The sequence below is a fragment of the Panthera tigris genome, chromosome B4, assembly GCF_018350195.1.
Source record: "Panthera tigris isolate Pti1 chromosome B4, P.tigris_Pti1_mat1.1, whole genome shotgun sequence".
In the NCBI taxonomy this organism is placed as follows: domain Eukaryota; kingdom Metazoa; phylum Chordata; class Mammalia; order Carnivora; family Felidae; genus Panthera; species Panthera tigris.
In genome coordinates, this window is record NC_056666.1 from 67,433,888 (window position 1) to 67,455,813 (window position 21,926).

General features: G+C 42.5%; 1 protein-coding gene across 1 annotated transcript in view; it reads left to right on the forward strand.

The window, feature by feature from the left end:
* MUC19 (mucin 19, oligomeric) overlaps window positions 1–21,926 on the forward strand; it is a 116,487-nt gene that overhangs the window by 61,537 nt on the left and 33,024 nt on the right. The window contains 2 exon segments of the mRNA XM_042993686.1: window positions 4,900–4,995; window positions 7,784–21,826. Of these exon segments, the coding sequence (XP_042849620.1) occupies window positions 4,900–4,995; window positions 7,784–21,826 (14,139 nt within the window).

Genomic DNA, 21,926 nt, shown 5'->3' on the forward strand with positions numbered 1-21,926 from the left:
GGTTTTTTTTTTTTTTTTAATGTTTATTTATTTTTGAGTTTATTTGAGAGAGAGAAAGAGTGCACCAGCAAGGGAGGGGCAAAGAGAGAGGGAGACACAGAATCTGAAGCAGGCTCCAAGCTGTCAGCACAGAGCCCCAGACTGGCTTCAAACCCAAGAACTGAGATCATGACCTGAGCCAAAGTCTGACACTTACCAACTGAGCCACTTGACAAGAGGAAGTTTTATAACTAGAGGGAGATAAGGGTACTATCTCCCTTGATGTTTACATTTCAAAGAGCCCCCGGGTCCTTGAGAAAGACCTAGAATGACCTAGGTCATTAGGCCTATTTAGATGTTTTGGAGATTTACACACATTTCAAAGAGAAAAAAACCTAAAATTACAAATTTGTGTTCTAAGCAAAGGAAAGGGAAAGTCTCTTTCCTTACTTTCACCAGAAAGAATTAAGCCTTTTGTTTTAAATTTTCATTTGTCCTTATATAAGCCATTCTCAAAAGATTATCCATTTCATATTTTAATTACCTAATTCTTCTTTCTATTGTAAAATTAAGCCATGCCTAGGGTATTGCCTAAAGCCACTTCCAGAACCAGAGGTGACAACACCCCTGGGGAAGCAGGCACTAGAACTCCAAGTCCTGGGAAAGCAGACAACGCTGGTCCTGACTTTCCAGCTGTGTTCAACCATACCTTCCTCAGCAGGGTGTGATCTGGACTAACCTGGTTTTTAATTTGCTTTTATGATCTTAGAATTGAGTAGCATTTACACTCAAAGACCCAATGGGGAAAAAGGAGTCAGGAAAATGTTGGCTGCATACATTAGATCTACACACACTTCCTTCTACAAACCATAAATATCACAGAGCCAACACCTAGAGAGGTTAGAAGGAGAGAGGAGACTAAGACTTCAATGACTGGGAAAGATGACTCTGGGGCTCATAGTGGAGCTGAGATTCAGGTCAGGGCATCCAAGAAGAAAGGGGAATATAAAGAAGTGCTTAATAGTGGAAGAACATAGAGAGCATCAACTAGGATTTATCCCTGGAGGGAAAGGGCCATACCCTGAATGGAGACTACTGAGAGAAGATCTGAGACCTCACAAGTCAGAGCTCTTGTGGATGTGGAGTTGAAAGAAATAAGATTGGAGAGTTCATGGAATGAAGACTGGCAGTCATAGAACCATGAGAAGGCACTAGACTGTGTGAAGGCAAGGGAAGGGCACTGGAAGGTAGAAGAATCCTTGCAGCCTGGGTGTCAAAGAAAAAAGAGAAATATTTAAAGCCGAGAACCTCAAGAAAACAGGATAGTAATTAAGAATTAGAAGACAGACAGGGGCGCCTGGGTGGCTCAGTCGGTTGAGCAGCCGACTTCGGCTCAGGTCATGATCTCGCAGTCTGTGAGTTTGAGCCCCGCGTCGGGCTCTGTGCTGACAGCTCAGAGCCTGGAGCCTGTTTCAGATTCTGTGTCTCCCTCTCTCTCTGACCCTCCCCCGTTCATGCTCTGTCTCTGTCTCAAAAATAAATAAACGTTAAAAAAAAAAAATTTTAAAAAAAGAATTAGAAGACAGACAAAAGAAAGAAGCCACTTAAAAAGAAGTTTCTCGGGGTGCCTGGGTTGAACATCCAGCTCTTGATTTCGGCTCAGGTCGTGATCTCATGGTTCATTAGTTGAAACCCCACATCAGGCTCTGCACTGACAGCATGGAGCCTGCTTGGGATTATCTCTCTCTCTCTCTCTCTCTCTCTCTCTCAAAATAAATAAATAAATAAACTTTAAAAAATAAATAAAGAAGAAGCTTCCCTTCACCATAAACAACCTAAGACGAAGCTCCCGATCTGCAAAATCTGGTGAGCCATTGCAAAAGCCTCTCTGTCCCTACTGCATAGGATCTCCTGCCATCATTGTTTCAAGAAAATCCAATACAAAAAAACATGAAAAAGAAAAAGAAAATGCTAATATCTATATAAAGCTATTCACTCATATACATTTTGAACAATTTTCAGCAACAGCAAGCAAATTCTAAAAATCTAGTCACGAAACAGAGGAAACAGAATTTAAATTAAGAAATAAACTGCAGATATAGGTGTCAGAACTATAAATTATGAAACTTGAGGGTAAAAATAGATAAACAGTAGGAAGAGGTTAAATTGGAACTGATGAAAACTCAGGAGTAATATTGGAAAAAAAATTATCTTAAAAATAAGGACCAAGTTACAAGCTACCCAAAAGAGAATATACATGATATTGAAATCATAGCAGGAGAGGCAGAAGACAGAATTGGAAAGATCCCCCAAAATATTTCAGACTTAAAAAATAATAAAGTGGATCAGAGAAAGACATAGTTGCAGGAAATAGAAAAAAATATCATATATATATATATATATATATATATATATATATATATATAATATATATATTTCAGTTTCTGAAGAAGAAAAAACAATGAAACAATGTGTAAAACTGTAAGTCAGGACAAGTGTCCCGTAATTAAAAGGGAAATCCTAAATTTACATGTTGAAAGGATCTTCCATATATCAGGAAGAATTAATCCTGAATGGTCAATTTAGTGAGTTATTTTAGAAAACTGTCAGATTTGAAAGATACAGTCTCTGGACCTTGAGGCAAAAAGAAAGTCTTTTAAAATGAAAGAAATTCAGGTTGGTATCAGGCTTAGTGAGATAAAGTAGGATCATTAAGAAACTCAAGGAAGAGAAATGTAGGCTAAATGTTTTTAAATCGAGCTAAATGTAATTCAAGTATCAAACTATTGGGAAATACTTGAAAACATGAAGGAATTCAGAGAAATTACACCCATGGAGCCCTTCATAATAAAATCACTGTAGAGTGAGTGCATTAAGCAACAAAGAGATGCTTTGAAAATGACCAAAAGTTATAGCACTATTTCCTTTTAAAGTTTATTTATTGGGGCACCTGGGTGGCTCAGTTGGTTAAGCATTGGACTTCGGCTCAGGTCATGATCTCGCTGTTTGTGAGTTCAGGCCCCTTGTTGGGTTCTGTGCTGACAGCTCAGAGCCTGGAGCCTGCTTTGGATTCTGTGTCTCCCTCTCTGCCCCTCAACTGCTTGTGCTCTGTCTCTCAAAAGTAAACAAAAGTTAAAAAAAAAAAAAAAAGAATTGTAAAGTTTACTTATTTTGAAAGAGAGAGAGAGAATACTCATGGGGGAGGGGGAGAGAGAGAGAGAGAGAATGAGAGAGAGAGAGAGGGAGAAAGAGAATTCCAAGCAAGCTCCTCACTGTCAGCACAGAGCCAGGAACCCGACACAGGGCTCAAACTCACAAACCATGAGATCATGAGCTGAAACCAAGAGCCAGTTGCTTAACCAACTGAGCCACCCAGGTGCCCCTATAGAGGGCACTATTTTTAACTATAGCTCTAAAATTAGAACAAAAGTTGAAAGAAAGGCTGAATAAAAATACATAAATGTCACATATTTAACCAACTAAAAATATCATATTAATAAATAGATAGATAGGAATAAGAAGGAAGATGAGATAGTCTTATTGATTAGATAGTAGTCAAATTATTTAAAGTCCATGAGCCAGATAAGTTCACATTTATTAAAGAAGTAAAAACAATGAATATTAAGAAAGAAAATGGTATCTAAAGTGGAAAGCACAGAAGAAGAAGAGAAGGGAAGAAGAAATAATAATACTTATATTAATAATAATAATTACATAATAATAAGTATATAATAATTATTATTATTTGTTGAGAAACAATAGATACTACCTGAAAGAAAATTGGGAGTGTGCTCATGGGATTATATAAAAGTGTTACTGTGAAAATAGAACCTATCAAAATAGAAATAAAGAAGCAAAAAAAAAAAAAAAAAAGGGAGCAATTTAAGAGTGCATAGCAAATGACAAATGGCTGAAATTGGAATCCAAAAGCACACTAAAATAATGTTTAAAAATAGTTTCTATTAAGTTTTGGTGAAATTTTTTTCAAAATTAGGAAGTCTGCTAGATATAGTTCATACTAGGGCCACCTGGGTGGCTCACTTGGTTAAAAATTCAATTCTTGAGTTTGGCTCAGGCCATGATCTCACTGTTCATGTGTTTGAGCCCCTGAGCTCAAGCCCCACGTTAGGCTCTGTGCTGACAGTGCGGAGCCTGCTTGGGATTCTCTCTCTCTCTCTCTCTCTCTCTGTCCCTCCCCTGCTCTCTCTCTCTCTCAAAAAATTATATATATTTATGGTTCATACTAATAGAGCTAAGAGAAATAAAAAAACTACATACAGGCTAAAAATACATTTGATAAATTTTCAATAACCATTTCAGATGGGAAGAAAAAAAATCCCGAATAAACAGCCTGCCTGAGCAGTATTCAAATGTCAATACTTTTACTAGAACTAGTATCATGCAATTCATGCAATTAAGTGAATGAATCACTTAACATCTGTAACTTCAGTTTTCTTATCAGTAAAAAATGGGAATGTAATTTATTGAGTGGGATTGTGATGAGAATCCAGTGAAAAAATAAATAAATGTATGTCAAAGCACGTCTTTGAAAATGTATACAGGGTAATATCATTGATCTAGAAAAACAGAGGGGCACCTGGGTGGCTCGGTCAGTTAAGTGTCCGACTTCGGCCCAGGTCATAGTCTCACGGTCCATGAGTTCGAGCCTCGCATCGGGCTCTGTGCTGACAGCTCAGAGCCTGGAGCCTGTTTCGGATTCTGTGTCTCCCTCTCTCTCTGCCCCTCCCCTGTTCATGCTCTTTCTCTGTCTCAAAAATAAATAAATGTTTAAAACATTTTTTTTTAAAAGAAAAACAAATATTTTGGTAATCTTTTGTTGGAAGTTCATTTAAGTCAGATTTGGTGATCTCATAGCTTAAGATATTCTGGGAATGAACCCAATCCATTTTTCCTTTATAGCAGGTACAACTGGAACATCCGGTATTACAACTAGTAGAGATGAAAATACACCTGGGTCACCCCGCAGTGGTACTACAAGCTCTTCAGATAAACTAGGTGAGATTAGCTAAATACAAAAAGTCACAAAAATCTGTCAATGTAGAAACTTGTTTATAAAAGACCAGTCAGTAGAATGTTTATTTTAGTTGGAAATCCTTCCTGCTTAAAAATTGGCACACTACAATTCAAATATTATGTGAATCACTTAGAAAGATTGCCATTACATTTTTTGTTGTTCAATATTTGTGCACTGTTGGGTTTTCAGAACAACACATGACAGTGTGCCAGTGATCTGACAGTTCAGGTGTTCCCCGTTACTAAACAAGACTAATGCAGCATTTTGAATCTGATGTGGCCAATGCAGATGTCACTGGAATGCATGGCCAATGCAGAAATCACTGGAATGTTACCGGATACAACTATAACTGAGTTAATTAAAAATGTAATAGTAACCATCTAACATTTCATCTCATATTTGGTCCTTAAATGTTGTTTTTGAGTTAGGGATGTTTCCTCATCCAGTTAGTTACATTTCTTCATCTAAGGTTTGAGTGGCTCTACAAAAAATCACTTATACAACAAACAAATATAAATATAAAAGTACTAAATAATAGTGTTTTTGCATTTCATTGCTTGATAATATGATTTTCCCATAACAGAAATATTTAAGAGTTCAATAAATTCTTTTCTTTGTTGAATAATAGGCTTCTGGATATTAAATGATTCTCAGCCATCAACAGGGATGTTCAAGTTAGAATTTTTCTTTTTGCAATCTATTTTCAAAAACCCGCTATCTTTATTATTAGAAAAATGTCATGGTTCTTTAGTATTAAAAAAGTCATGATTTAAAATATTAATATATTTCTTTATAAGTTCATTATTGAATAGAAAAATGATCTAGAACCTTGATGAACAGCTTTCCCTTTCCTAAGAATATTCAGTAACATTGCCTTCTGAATTGTCTAAACATTCAGCAAATAGTTTGCTACTTAAAATCTCCACACTTTGGTTTAAAAAATTCTTCTTTTCTAGAATTTGCAAATAGGACATGACTCTACATACCTCATTTGCTCAAAACTCACCTTACAGGAAAATATACAATGAGGGTATGCAATATGCAGTGGGTATAGCCACACCTTACTAAACAATGTTTGTGTTTCATAATATTTAACTCATTCCAAAGGATCAAAGATACGGACCAGAGAGGAGAAAAAAAAGAAAGAGAGAAAGAAAGGGGACTGGTAAATATTTCTCATGAAATAGGAAAAAAAAGTGCTTAAAAATTTAATTGGTAAAATAAAACTGTTTTTATACTTTGTTTTTTACTGGATATATTGAATACAACTTATTAAATGAAATAAAGATATGAGGTAGTCATTTACTATTGTATAACATTATTTGTAAGTCATCTTAACCTGTTTTAGCAAAAAATAAAAATGATAATCACATAAAATTATACTAAGTATAAGATGGACAAAGTGTTTTCACATATATTCACTTACTCGAATCATATAACCACCTAGTGCAATTGACAATATATTAGTGATTATTCACATTTTATAAATTAAAAAATCAATGTGTTTACTTTAGTCATAGGTGAATATGTTTGGAGGCTAAAACAGGGCCTAGATGATTGAATCTTCATCCAGTCATTTTTCATTACTAGACAGCCACTGTCTAGTACAATGGTGAATTACTATCAAAACTAGAGAAAGGTCTTGTTACCTTGCCTATGTTAGTTTACATTTGCATTCCCAGTGCCTAGCTTAGTGCCTGACTTAATAAATATCTGGTGGATATCCGGTGAATATGTGAAATGATGAATAAGAGTTCCCAATCTGGTAAAGGATTCAGAGGCTTTACTTTTATTAACAAAATAAAACAACAGGTTCTATGAAAGAGAGCCTTCCAGAAGGATTGAAGATATGGTAGGCAGTAGGTTATTTGCTGCTAGCCCAAGTAATGAAGCTTTGATGTAAATAGGCACCATACACACACACTACTGTGTAGATCCATGTCTCAACAAATCCAAGGTTTCCAACCTCATCTGTTCCCTTAGTGGAATTCTTGATATAAGGGTCTCATATCAGAGTATTCTGGGTGATGCTAAGTTGTTGGCATGTCCTCCCTGTAACTTCCAATTTTCCAAATACATTCACCTTTTACTTTTGCTTCTCTAGCACAAATAGTTCATTTCAGCCTTATGGCTTTTGCCCTAGCTGTTCCCACTGCCTGAGTTCTATTTCCCTAGAGTTTCACATAGTTTTCTGCGTTTTTGTCATATCTCAAAATAAAAGACATTTTTTCAGAGAGGTCTGTTATCCAAGCAGTCTAAAAATAATCCCAGTTGGTCAGTATTACCTCACTTTATGTTAGTGCTTTGACACTTTTCTTGTGTGTGGATTTGTTTGTTTGTATATAACTTAATTTATGTGTCTGTATGTCTCTCCCGTTCAACTAGGAATGCTTCATGAAACTGAGAACTCTCTAATTACTAGCTACATCATTTTTGAAAAGCTATTTCAACTATATTTGCTTTAGTTTCTACTCTATAAAAAGGGAAAGTAGTACTATATATGCCATAGGGTAGTTCCAATGGTAAAATGAGTAATATTTATATGTTTCTGAGAACTTATACAATACCACACAAGATACCCAGTAAAGTACTGCTAGATGAATAAACAGGAAGAAGTTACACTGTAGAATAAAAGGTATGAAATCTGGTGGTGCCCATGAAGATGCCTTGAAAGCTATAGTGGAGAAAGCTCCTAGTTTAACAACAACAACAAAAATCCCACGATATATCTTATAAACAAAATTGTATTTTTACTATTTATTTTTACAGGAACAACTGGACACTATGTTGAAGGAGGTGGAACAACTGGGCCATCTGAGGGAAGATCAGGGACAACTAGAATATCAGCTGAAGGATCAGGGACAACTGTATTGTCATCTGTAGTGACAGGGAAAACAGGACCATCACTGGGAGGATCAGCAACAACAAGATCATCAGTTAAAGGATCAGAGACAACTGAACCATCTGTTGTAGATTCAAGAACATCTGTACCATCAGAAGGATTGACAGGAGCAACTGAACCATCACTTGGGTTAACAACACCTGGACCATCAGCTGAAGGATCAGGGACAACTACATTACTTGCTGGAGTATCACAAACAACTGAAAGCTCTGTTCTAAAGTCAGGAAATACTGGACCATCCACAGGAGGATCACAGACAACTGAACAATCAGGTGAAGCCCAGACAAGTGGACTAGCAGCTGGAGGATCAGGGACTACAGGACCATCCACTGAAGAATCAGAAAAAACAGAAACACCTGTTCTGGGTTTAGGGACAACTCAAACATCTGAAGGGTTAGGAACAACTACATCTGTTTTAGGTTCAGGGACAATTGGAACATCATCTGGAGTGACAAGAACAACTAAATCATCATCTCGAGATTCAGATACTACAGGACCAACAGCTGAAGTATTAGGAACAACTAAATCAGCATCTGGTATATCAAGCACAACTGGACTATTGTCTGGTGGGTCAGGGACAACTGGACCATCTGTTGTAGGATCAGGAACATCTGTACCATCAGCAGGATTGACAGGGACCTCTGGTCTATCACCTTGGTTTGCAACAATTGGACAATCATCTGTAGGATCAAGGACAACTGAGTCATTGGCTGGAAGATCAGAAACCACTGCAACCTCCATTGTAAGTTCAGGCACTACCAGTCCATCCACAGGAGGATCACAGACAACTGGACTGTCAGCCAAAGAAGCAGGGACAACAGAACAAGCAGCTGGAATATCAGGGACCACAGGACCATTCCATGGACGATCAAGAACAACAAGACAATCTGTTTTAAGTTCAGGGATGACCTTACCAACTTCTAAAGAAATAAGGACAACTAGACCTTCATTGGTAAAGTCAGGTACAACTGCAGTATTGACTCCAGGATCAGCCACAAGTAGACTGTCATCTGGAGTGTCTGAGTCCACTGAACCATCATCTGAAGCATTAGGAACAACAAGATCATCAGCTGGTATATCAGAGACAACTGGACCATCAACAGTTGGATCTGGGATGGCAACAGGACCATTTTTTGTAGAATCAGGAACAGCTGTATCATCGGTAGGATTGACTGGGACATCTGACCTATCACATGGGTTAGGAATAACTGGGCCATCAGCTAAAGGAGCAGGGACAACTGGATCATTTGCTGGGAATTCAGGAACAACAGTAACCCCTGTTGTAATTTCAGGGACTGCTGGTCCCTACACAGTAAAATCACAGATGACTGGACAATCTGCTGAAGAAGCTGGGACAACAGGACCAACAGCTGGAGGTTCAGGGACCACAGGACCATTCCATGGAGGATCAGGAAAAACAGGACAATCTCTTTTAGGTTCAGGGACAACCAGACCATCTGTTGTAGGTCCAGGAACAACTATACCTTCAAGTAGACTATTTTTTGTAGGTTCAGGGACAACCAGAGCATCATCTGGAGTGAAAAGGACAATTGGACCATCATCTGGAGAATTAGGAACAACTAGATCATCATCTGGTATGTCAAGGACAATTGGACCATCAACTGGAAGGTCAGGGATAACTGGACGTTCAGGAACAGAATCAAGAACATCAGTAACATCAGTAGGATTAACAGGGACATCTGGATCATCATTTGGGTTAGGAACAACTGGACCATCAACAAAAGTATCACAAACAACTACAGCACCTATTGCAGGATTAGTAAAATCTACATCATCTACAAGATTGACAGGGTCAACTGGATCATCAATTGGGGGACCAGAGACAACTGGAACAGCAGCTAGAGGATCAGGGACCACAACACTGTCAGCGGGAGCATCAGGAGAAACTGGAACATTAGCTGAAGGATCAGAAACAACAAAAACCTTTGTTATAACATTAGGGATTACTGAAACACCTGTAAGAGGATCACAGACAATGGTATGGTCAACTAAAGATGCAGGAACAACTGGGCAAGAAGCTAGAGGATCAGGGACGACAGGGCAATTCATTGGAGGACCAGGAACATCAGTGTCATCTGTTTTTGTTTCAAGGACAATTCACCCATTATCTGAAGAATCAGGGACCACTAGACCATCTGTTTTAGGTTCAGAGACAACCAGACCATTACCTGGACACACAGAGACCATGAGATCATCATCTGGAGATTCAGACACCACTGGACCATCAGCTGAGGTATTAGGGACAACTAGATCACCAGCTGGTATATCAGAAACAACTAGACTATCAACGGGTAGATCTGGGATGACAGAAGGACCATCTGTTGTAGGGTCAGAAACATCTGTACCATCAGTAGGTTGGACAAAGATATCTGGCCCATCACCTGGGTTAGTAAAAACTGGGCCATCAGCTGAAGGAGCAGAAACAACTGGATCATTTGCGGGAAATTCAGGAAGAACGGCAACTGCTATTTTAAGTTCAGGAACTAGTGGTCCCTACATAGGAGGAATCCATACAACTGTACTATCACCTGAAGAGACAAGGACTATAGGACCAACATCTGAGGGATCAGGGACCACAGAACCATTCCCTGGAGTACCAGGAACAACAGAACAATCTGTTTTAGGTTCAGAGACAACTAGACCATCAGTTGTAAGTTCAGGAACAAGTGGAATATCACCTGGAGTGATGGGTATACCTGGACAATCTACTAGAGTGACAGGGAAAATTGAACCACCAGCTGGAGAATTAGGAACAACTGGATCATCAGCTGGTATATCAAGCACAACTAGACTAATGTCCGGTGGGTCAGGGAAAACTGGACCATTTGTTGTAGGACCAGGAACATCTGTACCATCAGCAGGATTGACAGGGACCTCTGGTCAGTCATCTGGGTTTGCAACAACTGGACAGTCATTTGTAGGATCGAGGACAATTGAGTCATTGGATGGAAGACCAGAAACCACTGCGACCTCCATTGTAAGTTCAGGCACTACCAGTCCATCCACAGGAGGATCACAGACAACTGGACTGTCAGCCAAAGAAGCAGGGACAACAGAACAAGCAGCTGGAGGATCAGGGACCACAGGACCATTCCATGGACGTTCAGGAACAACAGAACAATCCATTTTAAGTTCATGGACGACTGGGCCATCATCTGAAGAAATAAGGACAACTAGACCTTCATTGATAAAGTCCCGCACCACTGGAATATCAGCTACAGGATCAGCCACAACTGGACAGTCATTTGGAGTATCTGAGTCCACTGAGTCATCATCTGAAGTATCCAGAACAACTAGATCATCAACTCGTATATCAAGCACAACTGGACCATTGTCTAGTGGGTCAGGGATAACTGCACCATCTGTTGTAGGACCAGGAACATCTGTCCCATCATCAGGATTGACAGAGTCCTCTGGTCCATCACCTGGGTTTGCAACGATTGGACAGTCATCTGTAGGATCGAGGACACCTGAGTCATTGGCTGGAAGATCAGAAACCACTGCGACCTCCATTGTAAGTTCAGGCACTACCAGTCCATCCACAGGAGGATCAGAGACAACTGGACTGTCAGCCAAAGAGGCAGGGACAACAGAACAAGCAGCTGGAGGATCAGGGACCACAGGACCATTCCATGGACGTTCAGAAACAACAGGAGAATCCATTTTAAGTTCATGGACGACTGGGCCATCATCTGAAGAAATAAGGACAACGAGACCTTCGTTGGTAAAGTCCAGCACCACTGGAATATCAGCTACAGGATCAGCCACAACTGGACAGTCATTTGGAGTATCTGAGTCCACTGAGCCATCATCTGAAGTATCCAGAACAACTAGATCATCAACTAGTACATCAAGCACAACTGGACCATTGCCTGGTGGGTCAAGGAAAACTGGACCATCTGTTGTAGGATCAGGAACATCTGTCCCATCAGCAGGATTGACAGAGTCCTCAGGTCCATCTCCTGGGTTTGCAACGACTGGACAGTCATCTGTAGGAATGAGGACACCTGAGTCATTGGCTGAAAGACCAGAAACCACTGCGACCTCCATTGTAAGTTCAGGCACTACCAGTCCACCCACAGGAGGATCAGAGACAACTGGACTGTCAGCCAAAGAGGCAGGGACAACAGAACAAGCAGCTGGAGGATCAGGGACCACAGGACCATTCCATGGACGTTCAGGAACAACAGGACGATCCGTTTTAAGTTCATGGATGACTGGGCCATCGTCTGAAGAATTAAGGACAACTAGACCTTCATTGGTAAAGTCCACCACCACTGGAATATCAGCTACAGGATCAGCCACAGCGGGAAAGTCATCTGGAATATCTGAGTCCCCTGAGCCATCATCTGAAGTATCCAGAACAACTAGATCATCAACTCGTACATCAAGCACAACTGGACCATTGCCTGGTGGGTCAGGGAAAACTGGACCATCTGTTGTAGGACCAGGAACATCTGTCCCATCAGCAGGATTGACAGAGTCCTCAGGTCCATCACCTGGGTTTGCAACGACTGGACAGTCATCTGTAGGAACGAGGACACCTGAGTCATTGGCTGAAAGACCAGAAACCACTGCGACCTCCATTGTAAGTTCAGGCCCTACCAGTCCACCCACAGGAGGATCAGAGACAACTGGATTGTCAGCCAAAGAGGCAGGGACAACAGAACAAGCAGCTGGAAGATCAGGTACCACAGGACCATTCCATGAACGATCAGGAACAACAAGACAACCTTTTTTACATTCAGGGACGACCTTACCAACTTCTAAAGAAATAAGGACAATGAGACCTTCGTTGGTAAAGTCAGGCACAACTGGAGTATTGGCCACAGAATCAGCCACAACTGCACTGTCATCTGGAGTATCTGAGTCCACTGAGCCATTATCTGATGAATTCAGAACAACTAGTTCATCAACTCGAAAATCAAGTACAACTGGAACATTGCCTGGAGGTTCAGGGACAATTGGACCATCTGTTGTAGGACCAGGAACACCTGTCCCATCAGCAGGATTGACAGAGGCCTCTGGTCCATCACCTGGGTTTGAAACAACTGGACAGTCATCTGTAGGATCGAGGACAAATGAGTCATTGGCTGGAAGACCAGAAACCACTGCGACCTCCATTGTAAGTTCAGGCACTACTAGTCCATCCACAGGAGGATCACAGACAACTGGACTGTCAGCCAAAGAAGCAGGGACAACAGATCAAGCAGCTGGAGTAGCAGGAACCACAGGACCATTCCATGGACGAACTGGAGCAACAAGACAACCTGTTTTAGGTTCAGAGACGACCTTACCAACTTCTAAAGATGTAAGGACGAGACCTTCATTGGTAAAGTCAGGCACCACTGGAATATCAGCTACAGGATCAGCCACAACTGGACAGTCATTTGGATTATCTGAGTCCACTGAGCCATCATCTGAAGTATCCAGAACAACTAGATCATCAACTCAAAAATCAGGCACACCTGGCCTATTTTCTGGCGGGTCTGGGACAACTGGACCATCTGTTGTAGGACCAGGAACATCTGTACCATCAGCAGGATTGACAGAGTCCTCAGGTCCATCTCCTGGGTTTGCAACAACTGGGCAATCATCTGTAGGATCGAGGACAATTGAGTCATTGGATGGAAGACCAGAAACCACTGCAACCTCCATTGTAAGTTCAGGCACTACCAGTCCATCCACAGGAGGATCACAGACAACTGGACTGTCAGCCAAAGAAGCAGGGACAACCGAACAAGCAGCTGCAATATCAGGGACTACAGGACCATTCCATAGACGTTCAGGAACAACAGGACAATCCATTTTAAGTTCATGGACGACTGGGCCATCATCTGAAGAATTAAGGACAACTAGACCTTCATTGGTAAAGTCCAGCACAACTGGAATATCATCAATAGGATCAGCCACAACTGGACCGTTATTTGGAATATCTGAGTCCACTGAGCTATCATCTGAAGTATTCAGAACAACTAGATCATCAACTCGTACATCAAGCACAACTGGCCTATTTTCTGGAGGTTCAGGGACAACTGGACCATCTGTTGTAGGATCAGGAACATCTGTCCCATCAGCAGGATTGACAGAGTCCTCAGGTCCATCACCTGGTTTTGCAATAACTGGACAACTGTCTGTAGGATCAAGGACAACTGAGTCATTGGCTGGAAGAACAGAAACCACTGCAACCCCCATTGTAACTTCAGGCACTACAAGTCCATCTACAGGAGGATCACAGACAACTGGACTGTTAGCCAAAGAAGCAGGGACAACAGAACAAGCAGCTGGAAGATCAGGGACCACAAGACCATTCCATGGACGATCAGGAACAACAAGTCAACCTGTTTTACATTCAGGGACAACCTTACCAACTTCTAAAGAAATAAGGACAACGAGACCTTCATTGGTAAAGTCAGGAACGACTGGAGTATTGGCCACAGGATCAGTCACAACTGGACAGTCATTTGGAGTATCTGAGCCCACTCAACCATCATCTGAAGTATTCAGAACAACTAGATCATTAACTCGTATATCAAGCACAACTGGCCGATTTTCTGCAGGTTCGGGGACCTCTGGACCATCTGTTGTAGGACCAGGAACATCTGTCCCATCAGTAGGATTGACAGGCACCTCTGGTCCATCACCTGGGTTTGAAACAACTGGACAGTCATCTGTAGGATCGAGGTCAACTGAGTCATTGGCTGGAAGATCAGAAACCACTGCGACCTCCATTGTAAGTTCAGGCACTACCAGTCCATCCACAGGAGGATCAGAGACAACTAGACTGTCAGCCAAAGAAGCAGGGACAACAGAACAAGCAGCTGGAGGATCAGGGACCACAAGACCATTCCAAGGACATTCAGAAACAACAGGAGAATCCGTTTTCAGTTCATGGACGACTGGGCCATCATCTGAAGAATTAAGGACAACTAGACCTTCATTGGTAAAGTCCAGCACCACTGGAATATCAGCTACAGGATCAGCCACAGCGGGACAGTCATCTGGAATATCTGAGTCCCCTGAGCCATCATCTGAAGTATCCAGAACAACTAGATCATCAACTCGTACATCAGGCACAACTGGACCATTGCCTGGTGGGTCAGGGAAAACTGGACCATCTGTTGTAGGACCAGGAACATCTGTCCCATCAGCAGGATTGACAGAGTACTCAGGTCCATCACCTGGGTTTGCAACGACTGGACAGTCATCTGTAGGAATGAGGACACCTGAGTCATTGGCTGAAAGACCAGAAACCACTGTGACCTCCATTGTAAGTTCAGGCACTACCAGTCCACCCACAGGAGGATCACAGACAACTGGACTGTCAGCCAAAGAGGCAGGGACAACAGAACAAGCAGCTGGAGGATCAGGGACCACAGGACCATTCCATGGACGATCAGGAACAACAAGACAACCTGTTTTACATTCAGGGATGACCTTACCAACTTCTAAAGAAATAAGGACAACGAGACCTTTGTTGGTAAAGTCAGGCACCACTGGAATATCAGATACAGGATTAGCCACAACTGGACAGTCATTTGGAGTATCTGAGTCCACTGAGCCATCATCTGAAGTATCCAGAACAACTAGATCATCAACTCGTACATCAAGCACAACTGGACCATTGCCTGGTGGGTCAGGGAAAACTGGACCATCTGTTGTAGGATCAGGAACATCTGTCCCATCAGCAGGATTGACAGAGTCCTCAGGTCCATCACCTGGGTTTGCAACGACTGGACAGTCATCTGTAGGAATGAGGACACCTGAGTCATTGGCTGAAAGACCAGAAACCACTGCGACCTCCATTGTAAGTTCAGGCACTACCAGTCCACCCACAGGAGGATCAGAGACAACTGGACTGTCAGTCAAAGAAGCAGGGACAACAGAACAAGCAGCTGGAGGATCGGGGACCACAGGACCATTCCAAGGACGTTCAGAAACAACAGGAGAATCCGTTTTAAGTTCATGGACGACTGGGCCATCATCTGAAGAATTAAGGACAACTAGACCTTCATTGGTAAAGTCCACCACCACTGGAATATCAGCTACAGGATCAGCCACAGTGGGACAGTCATCTGGAATATCTGAGTCCCCTGAGCCATCATCTGAAGTATCCAGAACAACTAGATCATCAACTAGTACATCAGGCACAACTGGACCATTGCCTGGTGGGTCAGGGAAAACTGGACCATCTGTTGTAGGATCAGGAACATCTGTCCCATCAGCAGGATTGACAGAGTCCTCAGGTCCATCACCTGGGTTTGCAACGACTGGACAGTCATCTGTAGGAACGAGGACACCTGAGTCATTGGCTGAAAGACCAGAAACCACTGCGACCTCCATTGTAAGTTCAGGCACTACCAGTCCACCCACAGGAGGATCAGAGACAACTGGACTGTCAGCCAAAGAGGCAGGGACAACAGAACAAGCAGCTGGAGGATCGGGGACCACAGGACCATTCCAAGGACGTTCAGAAACAACAGGAGAATCCGTTTTAAGTTCATGGACGACTGGGCCATCATCTGAAGAATTAAGGACAACTAGACCTTCATTGGTAAAGTCCAGCACCACTGGAATATCAGCTACAGGATCAGCCACAACGGGACAGTCATCTGGAATATCTGAGTCCCCTGAGCCATCATCTGAAGTATTCGGAACATCTATATCATCAACTCAAAAATCAAGTACAACTGGAACATTGCCTAGAGGTTCATGGACAACTGGACCATCTGTTGTAGGATCAGGAACATCTGTCCCATCAGCAGGATTGACAGAGTCCTCAGGTCCATCACCTGGGTTTACAACAACTGGACAGTCATCTGTAGGATCGTGGACAACTGAATCATTGGCTGGAAGATCAGAAACCACTGCAACCTCCATTGTAAGTTCAGGCACTACCAGTCCATCCACAGGAGGATCACAGACAACTGGACTGTCAGCCAAAGAGGCAGGGACAACAGAACAAGCAGCTGGGGGATCAGGGACCACAGGACCATTCCATGGACGTTCAGGAACAACAGGACGATCCGTTTTAAGTTCATGGACGACTGGGCCATCATCTGAAGAAATAAGGAGAACTAAACCTTCCTTGCTAAAGTCCAGCACCACTGGAATATCAGCTACAGGATCAGCCACAATTGGACACTCACCTAGTGTAATTGAGTCCACTGAGCCATCATCTGAAGTATTCAGAACAACTAGATCATCAACTCGTATATCAAGTACAACAGGACCATTGCCTGGTGGGTCAGGGACAACTGGACCATCTGTTGTACGATCAGAAACATCTGTCCCATCAGCAGGATTGACAGGTACCTCTGGTCCATCACCTGGTTTAGCAACAACTGGACAATCATCTGTAGGGTCGAGGACAACTGAGTCATTGGCTGGAAGGTCAGAAACCACTGTGACCTCCATTGTAAGTTCAGGCACTACCAGTACAGCCACAGGAGCATCACAGACAACTAGACTGTCAGCCCAAGAGGCAGGGACAACAGAGCAAGCAGCTGGGGGATCAGGGACCACAGGACCATTCCATGGACGATCAGGAACAACAAGACAACCTGTTTTAGGTTCAGAGAAAACTCTACCAACTTCTAAAGAAATAAGGACAACTAGACCTTCATTGGTAAAGTCCAGCACAACTGGAGTACTGGCTACAGGATCAGCCACAACTGCACTGTCATCTGGAGTATCTGAGTCCACTGAACCATCATCTGAAGTAATTGGTAAAACTAGATCATCAACCCATATATCAAGTACAACTCGTCTATTTTCTGGAGGTTCAGGGACAACTGTAATGTCTGTTGTTGGATCAGGAACATCTGTACCATCAACAGGATTGACAGGGACCTATGGTCCATCACCTGCATTCGTAACAACTGGACAGTCATCTGTAATATTGAGGACAACTGAGTCATTGGCTGGAATATCAGAAACAACTGAAACCTCTGTTGTTAGTGCAGGGATTACTGGTCTGTCCACAAGAGGATCTCATACAACCGGACCACCTGCTGAGGAGACTGGTATAACAGAACGAGCTGGTGGAGCTTCAGGGACCACAGGACTGTTCCATGGAGTATCAGGAACAACAGTATATTCTGTTTTAGGTTCAGAAACAACAAGAAAATCTGTTGTCAGTTCAGGAACAACTGTACCATCATCTGGAGTGACAGGAATAACTGGATCATCAACTACGGAATTGGGAACAAGTAGATCATCAGCTGGTATATCGGAGAACACTGGGGCATTAATGAGTTTATCTGGGGTTACAACAGGACCGTCTTTTGTAGGATCAGGCATATCTGTACCATCAGTAGGATTGACAGGGACCTCTGGTCCATCACCTGGATTAGCAACAACTGGATCATCAGCTGAAGGATCAGGAATAACTGGAGTATATTCTGGAATATCAGAAACAACTTCCACCTCTGTTGTAAGTTCAGAGACTATTGGTCCATTTACAGGAGGATCACAGACAACTGGACTGTCAGCCAAAGAAGCAGGGACAACAGAACTAAGAGCTGGAGAATCAGGGACCACAGGACCATTCCATGGACGATCAGGAACAACAAAACAATCTACTTTAGGTTCAGGGATTACCTTACCATCTTCTAAAGAAATAAGGACAACTAGATCTTCGTTGGTAAAGACAGGCACAACTGGAGTATCAGCTACTGGATCAGCCACAACTGGACTGTCATCTGGAGTATCTGAGTCCACTGGACCATCATCTGAAGTATTAGGAACAACCAGATCATCAGCTGGTATATCAGAGACAACTGGACCATCAACACGTGGATCTAGAATGACAAGAGGACCATTTTTTGTAGAATCAGGAACATCTGTACCATCAGTAGGATTGACAGGGATGTCTGGTCCAGAGCCAACTGGATCATTCACTGGAAGATCAGAAACAACAGCAACCTCTACTGTAAATTCAGGTGCTAGTGGTCTCTACAATGGCGGAATCCAGACAACTGGGCTGTCAGCTAAAGAAGCAAGGACAACAGGACCATTTCGAGGAGGGTCAGGAACAACTGGAAGATTTGTTGTAGGTTCAGGGACAACTGTGCCATCATCTAGAGTGGAAAGCATAACTGGACCATTATCTGGAATGACAGGAATAACTGGACCATCAGCTGAGGAATTAGTAACAACTAGTTCATCAGCTGGTATATCAGAAACAACTGGATTATCAATGGTTGGATCTGGGATGACAGCAGGACCATCTGTTGTAGAGTCAGGAACATCTGTATCATCAGTAGGATTGGTAGGGACATCTAGCCCGTCACATGGGTTAGGAACAACTGGGCCATCAGCTGAAGGAGCAGGGACAACTGGATCATTTTCTGGAAGATCAGAAACAACATCAGTCTCTATTATAAATTCAGGTACTAGTGGTCCCTACATAGGAGGAATCCAGACAACTGGAAAATCTGTTGAAGAAGCTGGGACAATAGGACCAACAGCTGGAGGTTCAGGGACCACAGGACAATTCCATGAAGGATCAGAAACAACAGGACAATCTGTTTTGGTTTCAGGGACAACTAGACTGCCTGTTGTAGGTTCAGGGACAACTGGGGCATCATCTGGAGTGACAGGTATAACTGGACCATCATCTGAAGTGAAAGGGACAATTGGACCATCAGCTGGAGAATTAGGAACAACTAGATCATCACCTGGTATATCTAGGACAACTGGACTATCATCTGGTGGGTTAGAGACAACTGGACTATCTGCTGTAGGATTAGGAACATCTCTCCCGTCAAGATTGACAGGGACACCTGGACCATCAGCTGGTTTAGCAACAACTGGACCATCAGCTAAAGGATCAGGGACAACTGAATCATTTTCTCGAAGATCAGAAACAACTGAAATCTCTGTTGTAAGTTCAGCAGCTATGAGTACATCCATAGGAGGAACACAGACAACTGGACAATCTGCTGAGGAAGCAGGGGCAACAGGTCTAGAATCTGGAGGGTCAGGGACTACAGGACTATTCCATGGAGGATCAGAAACTACAGGACAATTTATTTTAGGTTCAGGGACGACCTTACCATCTTCTGAAAAATTAAGGTCAACTAGACCTTTATCGGTAAAGTCGGGCTCTACTGGAGTATCTGCTACAGGATCAGTCACAAGTGGACTGTCATCCTGGGAATCTGGGTCCACTGGATCATCAACTGAAGTATTCAGAACAACTAGATCTTCTGTTGGAATATCAAGGACAAGTCAACCATCTACTGGAGGATCAGGGACAACTGCACCATCCGTTGTAGGATTAGGAATACCTTCATCAGCACCAGGATTGACAGAATCAACTGGACCACCAGTTTTAGGATCAGGGACAACTGAAACAGCAGCTAGAGGATCAGGGACCACAGGACTATCAGCTAGCAGATCAAGGACAACTGGATCATTAGCTGGAGTATCAGAAACAACCAAAACCTCTGTTGCAATGTTAGAGACTACTGCAACATCTATAGTAGGATCATGGACAACTGAACAATCAACTGAAGAATCAAAGACAACTGTACAATCAGCCCTAGGATCAGAGACCTCAAGACCATCTAGTGGATTGTCAGGAATGACAGGATCATCAAGTTTTGGTTCAGGGACAACCCTGCCATCATCTGAAGAATCAAGGGTAACTAGACCATCCGTTATAGGTTCAGGCACAACTGAACCATCATATGGAGTGATTGGGACAAGTGGATCATCATCTGGAGATATATCCATCACTGGACCACCATCTGAACTATTAGGAACAAGTATATCATCAGTTGGTATATCAAAGACAACTGGACAATCAATGGGTGGATTTGGGACAACTGGACCATCTGTTGTAGAATCAGGAACATCTTTTCCATCAGCAGGATTTACAGGGACTCCTAGAACATTACATGAGTTAGGAACAAGTGGACCTTCAGCTGAAGGATCAAGGACAATTGGAATATTTTCTGGATTATCAGAAACAACTGAAACCTCTGTTGTAAGGTCAGAGACTACTGGACCATCCATAGGAGAATCACAGACAACTGGACAATTAATTGAAGAAGCAGGAACAACTGTACAAGGATTTGGGGCAGCAGGGACCACTCAGCCATCTTTTGGAGGATCAGGAACAACAGGACCATCTATTTTAGGTTCAGGGACAACTCCACAATCATCTGAAGGATTAGGGACAACTGTACCACCAGCTATAGAACCAGGAACAACTGGGCCATCGACCAAAGGATCAGCCAAAACTGGATCATCAGGATTACAGACCACTGAATCAATTGAAATATTAGGATCAGCTATATCATCAGTCAGTGATTCAAGGACAATTAGACCATCAACTAAAGGATCAGGGAAAACTGTAAGATTACCTGAAAGAGCAGAGACAATTGGACCACCTGTTGTAAATTCAAGGATAACTGAACCATCTGTAGCATCACGGAGGACTGGACCATCAGCTGAAGGTTCAGTGACCACAGGATCAACATCTGGAGGATCAGGTACAACTGCCCCATCTGTTATAGGCTCAGAGACATCTGGACCATCAGCTGGAGCACCAGGAATAACTGGAATATCATCTAGAGGAGCAGGAGCAACTAGACTACTTGTTTTAGTTTCAGATACAGCTATGCCAGCAAGATCCAGGACAACTGCATCACCAGCTGGAGGATCAGTGACAGGTGGACCATCAAATGGAGAATCAAGGACAACTAGATCAGCTATTTTAGGTTTAGGGACAACTCAACCATCATCTGGAGCATCAGGAACAACTGGACCATCATATGAAGTTTCAGGGACAACTGGACCATCACCAGAAGGATCAGGGACAAGTGGATCATCAACTGGGATAACCACTGGGATGTTAAGGAATGAGGTTACATCTGAAGGCAAGTCAAGTTCACTGAAAATAGACCATTTATTGTAAGCAATTTTAATTTTGTTCAGATTTCTACTTTTGAACTATATACATTTGTCAGAATTAGAATA